Raw genomic sequence first — 5,779 nt, forward strand, 5'->3', positions numbered from 1 at the left:
GCTGTGACTGCGCTCCTCCTCCCAGTCAAGTAGAGGGTTGATGGGTGACGTCAGCTCCCTCACGGAGCAGCAGGCAGGGAGGGAGGGAGGGAGGGTGGGAGGGAGAGAGGGAGGGAGAGAGGAAGGGAGGCAGGCAGGCAGGGAGGCAGGGAGGGAGGGAGGGAGGGAGGGAGGGTGGGAGGGAGGGAGGGAGGCAGGCAGGCAGGGAGGGAGGGAGGCAGGGAGAGAGGGAGGGAGGCAGGGAGGGAGGCAGGCAGGGAGGGAGGCAGGGAGAGAGGGAGGGAGGGAGGGAGGCTGGCAGGGAGGGAGGGAGGGAGGCAGGGAGGGAGGAAGGCTGGCAGGGAGGGAGGGAGGGAGGCAGGGAGAGAGGGAGGGAGGGAGAGAGGGAGGCAGGCAGGGAGGGAGGGAGAGAGGCAGGGAGAGAGGGAGGGAGGGAGGGAGGAAGGGAGGGAGGCAGGCAGGCAGGCAGGGAGGGAGGGAGGCAAGCAGGGAGAGAGGGAGGGAGGGAGGCTGGGAGACAGGCAGGCGGGCAGACAGATAGGCAGGCAGGCAGACAGATAGGCAGGCAGACAGATGGGCAGGCAGTCAGGCAGGCGGGCAGACAGATAGGCAGGCAGTCAGGCAGGCGGGCAGACAGATAGGCAGGCAGACAGATAGGCAGGCAGACAGACAGGCAGGCAGACAGGCAGGCAGACAGATAGGCAGGCAGGCAGACAGATAGGCAGGCAGACAGATGGGCAGGCAGTCAGGCAGGCGGGCAGACAGATAGGCAGGCAGTCAGGCAGGCGGGCAGACAGATAGGCAGGCAGACAGATAGGCAGGCAGACAGACAGACAGATAGGCAGGCAGACAGATATGCAGGCAGACAGGCAGGCAGGCAGGCAAGCAGGCAGGCAGAACCAGGGGATGTATCTCTCTGTCTAAGGAGCAAGTCTCTACTGCGTGCACAAGTCATTTGCATTAATGAAGCATTAATGAAGAATTAATTAAGTATTAAAGCTGCAGCTCCAGGAGCTCATAAAATAACAAGGGTTACACACACACACTTACAATACACATATAACACACATGTAACACACATATTACACCCATACACCAGGGGAGGCTGGCGGAGGCAGAAATCGGAGGACGGAGGGTGCATTGTAATGCGTGGAACGGAATGAGGAATTGTGTCAAACACACTTTACTTTGAGCCCGTCCTCTGATTTCTACCTCCAGCAGCCTCCCCTGGTTCCTCAGGGTAACTTTCAGCACCAAGGACAGCCTCCATCCCTGTGTGCGTTAGACACACTTCAGAACTAATGACAGCATTGGACGGAGGAGCTGCAGTTGCTGGGGGGGTAAAGCCTTTGAAGCGTGTATGTCTCTCAGTGTAGTGGGGTGGGGGGGGGGTGGGGGGGGGGGCTTCCGTGAGTCAGGAAAGAATTTCAGAATCCCACTTTATTTTTCGGGACATAATACATAATATGTTGCCATTTTCTCACATAGTCAGCTCTCTCCCCCCCCCCCCTCTCTCTCTGGGAGCTCTCTCTTTCAACTCTCTCCCTGAGCCGCCCCTCCCGCACATCCCTCTGTCCCTGAGCAACCTCTCCAATTTCTCTTACCCTCTCTCTCTTTCTCTCTCTCTCTCTCCTCTCTCTCTACTTCTCCCTCCCCCATCTCTCTCTCTCTCCTTCTCCCTCTCCATCTCTGTTTCCCTATGTGGGACCCCTCTCCCTCTCTCTCTCCCTCTCCCTCTCTCTCTCTCTCTCCCCCCCCTCTCTCTCCCTCTCTCTCTCTCCCTCTCTCTCTCTCTCTCTCCCTCTCTCCCTCTCTCTCTCTCTCTCTCTCTCCCTCTCTCTCTCTCTCCCCATCCTTCTCTCATTAGTCATCAGAGCTCATCCTGGGCCCTTGTTGTTAGCGTTCTCTCTCATGCCTCATTCCTTCCTTCCCTGTTTTTTCCTCTCCCCTCCCCTCCCCTCCCCTCCTCTCCTCTCCCCTCCTCTTTTCTCCCCTCCCTTCTTCTCCTTTCCTTTCCTCTCCTCTCCCCTCCCCTCCTCTCCCCTCCTCTCCCTTCCTCTCCTCTCCTCCCTCCCTCCCCTCCCCCTCTTCCATTAGCATGCTACGTTTGCCATGCTAACCCTCCACAGCATCCTGCTGCTCACTCAAGTGACTCATTAAGGCACACACAAAGGTGTGTGTGTGTGTGTGTGTGTGTGTGTGTGCATTTGTATGTGAAAGAAAGTGAGTGTGTGTGTGTGATCCCTTCAAGCATTGTATGGCACTGGCATTGGCTGTATGGCATTGATCCCAGTTGTGACATAAGTGGTTGTGTGTATGCGTGTGTGTGAATGTGTGTGTGTGTGTGAGAGGATGGAGATGAATGGTTTCTACTCTGGGCTGTGATGGAGGACGAGAGGCTGTCAGGAGCTCTGCTAATCACAACCCTCTCTGTGTCTCCCTGAACTATGACTCATCCATTCCAGCTCTCCGCTGCTCACACCATGTGAAACTGAAGCTCTCATCCCCACAGCAATAACACATATATATATATATATAACCCTACAATAACATTCACTCACCGGCCACTTTATTAGGTACACCTGTTCAACTGTTAACACAAATATCTAATGGTGTGGGGGATATTTTCTTGGCACACTTTGGGCCCCTTAGTACCAATTGAGCATCGTTTAAACGCCACAGCCTACCTGAGTATTCCATCCCTTTGTGACCACAGTGTACCCATCTGCTGATGGCTACTTCCAGCAGGATAACGCGCCATGTCACAAAGCTCACATCAACTCAAACATGACAGTTCACTGTACTCCAACGGCCTCCTTGTTTGTGTTCTTTATTTGGAATGTCTTTATTACGAATTGGGGTTTCAATAAAGACTTTATTTTGAAGTTTATTTTAATATTTTATACAAAAATAATGAACTTCCCTGTAGGGTTCACAAACACACACACACACACACACACACACACACAAACAAACAATAATATTCTACTTCCTCTCTCCCCCCCCCTCCCCCAGCATTGCGGAGCCCTACGAGAAGCGCGTTCGTCTGACCAGCTGTGGGGGGGACCTGGGCCCCCCTCCCAACCCCGACACCACCGCCTGCCTCTCCCGCCCCCTGCTGGACCCCCGCTCACGCTCTCTCTTCCACTGCTATGTCAACGAGGAGGAGCCCAGGGGGCCTGGGCCTGGGGCGGGGACCGGGGGGTCCGGGGCTGAGACCGGGACCAGGGCTGTGGGGGTCGGAACCAGATGGGGCTCCAGGGCAGGGTTGGGCCGATGCGGAGGCAGACCCGGGAGCCCAGAGGAGGAAGTGGTTCTGGGCCTGGGCCTGGGCCTCCAGGGGGCTCCAGTGATGGACCAGAACCAGAACCAGGGTCAGTACCGGACAGACAGGGAGGCAGCAGCCCTCCTGGCCCACTTCAACATCCCCAACTTTGTCAACTCGGAGCACAGCTCCGTGCTGGGGGACGACGACCTGCTGCTGGGGGACGCGCCAATCATCATGGAGGAGGAGGGGCCACTGCACCACATGATCGACTGAGGCCCCGCCTACCTCTCACATAGCGTCCAATGAAAATGTGGCTCGGTTCCTCGCCCAACGCCTCATGTCGTCGAGGCCTTGTCGGCATGGCGACATAACTGTATTTATTTCTACGCTTGTACGTCCCGCCCGCGTTGACTACAGTACTTTCCAAATAATAACAGCCGACATATATATAATCAACAAAGTCTTAATAACACACTGAGTGAAGTGTATATAAATGTGTTACTTTTCAAAAATCTATATCAAATATGAAGTTCTCTGCTGAGCTGTAGAGAGGGCCGTCGTGACTAGAATGCAAGGACAGGAGAGGATAACCTGAGCGGCTTAGAACCAGAACAATAGAACCACGCTCTCTGAGAGGGCTCTCTGGAAACAAGGTCTTATGTCGACTGAAAGGATATCAGATAAAACCACCCAGCAGAATGACCAAATCGTTTTTTTTTTGGTGTTAAACATGCAAGGACAGGACACCCAAGGGTGGGGGGAAATCGGAGGACGGGCTCATTGCAATGCATGGAATGGAATGAGGAACGCTATCAGACACCAGATCACAGCCTCCCCTGATACTGACTGGGAACCAGTTGAACCATCGGTTTACATGTAATGTGTTGAGAGAAAACCATGGTACAGACAATGTGATGCAATAACTTGCAGAGGAAAGGCTATTCTCTTCTACCAGCATAGCGGAGCGGCTTACTGTGGCTTTACCAACGGAACGTCTGTCTGTCCTGCACCGCCCCTGCTTGAGCCAGAGTCAATGTTGTCCCTGATCAGTAAATACGGTACACGGTTATGTCCAACAATGTAGACTTGTATGTATATTTCTCTACATGGTGTAAATGTCATATCGAGTTAACAACAACAGCATACAGTGTGTTTTTGTCCTGTTACTGTTGGTGATTTGTCTACCTGTTGTATTTGTTAAGCTCCTGTGAACGTCTCGTCACCGACAGCCAATTAAAACCCTTCAAAAAAAGCTGCGCACATCAATGTCACTTTTACAGCAGCCGACCAATCAGCTTGGAGGAGGGGCGGGACAAACACATCTCACAAGACAGCGGCTAATTCAGTTGAAACTGACTACACTACCGTTTCTGAAACAAATAGACACGGTTTTTGTATGAAACAAACACTCTCTAAATGTATTTTACCCCCTCTTGCTAGCAAGCTACTCTGTTACTAGGATAGAAATGCCTACAAAGTTCGTATTAACATAATCGCTAATCGTTGGTAGCTACCATGGCGGCTAAAGCCCTGTATCAGGTAGCCTAGCAACAACAACACCAACAACACAGAATAAACAAGACGCGTCGTTCACCAAAATTGAAGGGAAATCACCGATTTATTTGACGTACCCCCTAGATCGATCCACGTACCCCCTAGATCGATCCATGTACCCCCTAGATCGATCCATGTACCCCCTAGATCGATCCACGTACCCCCTAGATCGATCCATGTACCCCCTAGATCGATCCATGTACCCCCTAGATCGATCCACGTACCCCCTAGATCGATCCACGTACCCCCTAGATCGATCCACGTACCCCCTAGATCGATCCACGTACCCCCAGGGGTCTCAAACTCAATTTACCTGGGGGCCGCTGGAGGTGGAGTCTCGGTGAGGCTGGGCCGCATCAAGTATTCCACAAAAAAAGGGTTTCAAGTATTCCAAAAAGAAGTACAATATAATAATAATCTATAACTTCTTCTTTATAATATTCAGGTTCTAACCACCATTTAGCTTTTGTTCATGCCGCCCATCTCATGCTATTTGCTATCCATGTAATTCTTTTCCCTTTCCTATTCCAACACTCTGCTGTCTGTATTAGGTCACTGATTACTGTTGTTGAGTCCTCTGTACCTTGCACTGGGTGACAGGATATCAGTGGGGGACAACACTATAAAACCATAATACATATAATATGGAATAAAACATTATTAATTTCTATTTTTACCCCCCCCCCCAAAAAAAAAAAAAGAAACAACCCAAAACAAACAACAACAAACTATTTACACAGTGAAATCATATAAAATGTATTCTTATTCTTATTTACCATGGAGAGAGGTGGAGACTGACAGGTTAGGTGCAGAACACATTGCATCATTATAAAAATCGATGACAATGTTACTCACTTGATTCTTCTCCCTGAAGCTCCATGTTGATATGCAGAGCTTCTGTGCACTAAAAGCGTCATTACAGGACCATTACAGCTGGTGTGTGTGTGTGTGTGTGTG

The 5,779-nt window shown here is 51.6% G+C and overlaps 1 protein-coding gene across 1 annotated transcript in view; it reads left to right on the forward strand.

Annotated features, from left to right (window-relative positions):
- The window catches only part of mrap2a (melanocortin 2 receptor accessory protein 2a), a gene marked incomplete at both ends in the record, with an annotated part of 6,495 nt that extends 2,954 nt beyond the window's left edge, over positions 1 to 3,541 (forward strand). The window contains one exon of the mRNA XM_083698096.1: positions 3,016 to 3,541. Within this exon, the coding sequence (XP_083554222.1) occupies positions 3,016 to 3,541 (526 nt within the window). The remainder of the gene's footprint in view (positions 1 to 3,015) is intronic.
- Positions 3,542 to 5,779: the final 2,238 nt, after the last annotated feature.

This window comes from Argentina silus, assembly GCF_951799395.1.
Source record: "Argentina silus genome assembly, contig: scaffold_520, whole genome shotgun sequence".
NCBI lineage: Eukaryota > Metazoa > Chordata > Actinopteri > Argentiniformes > Argentinidae > Argentina > Argentina silus.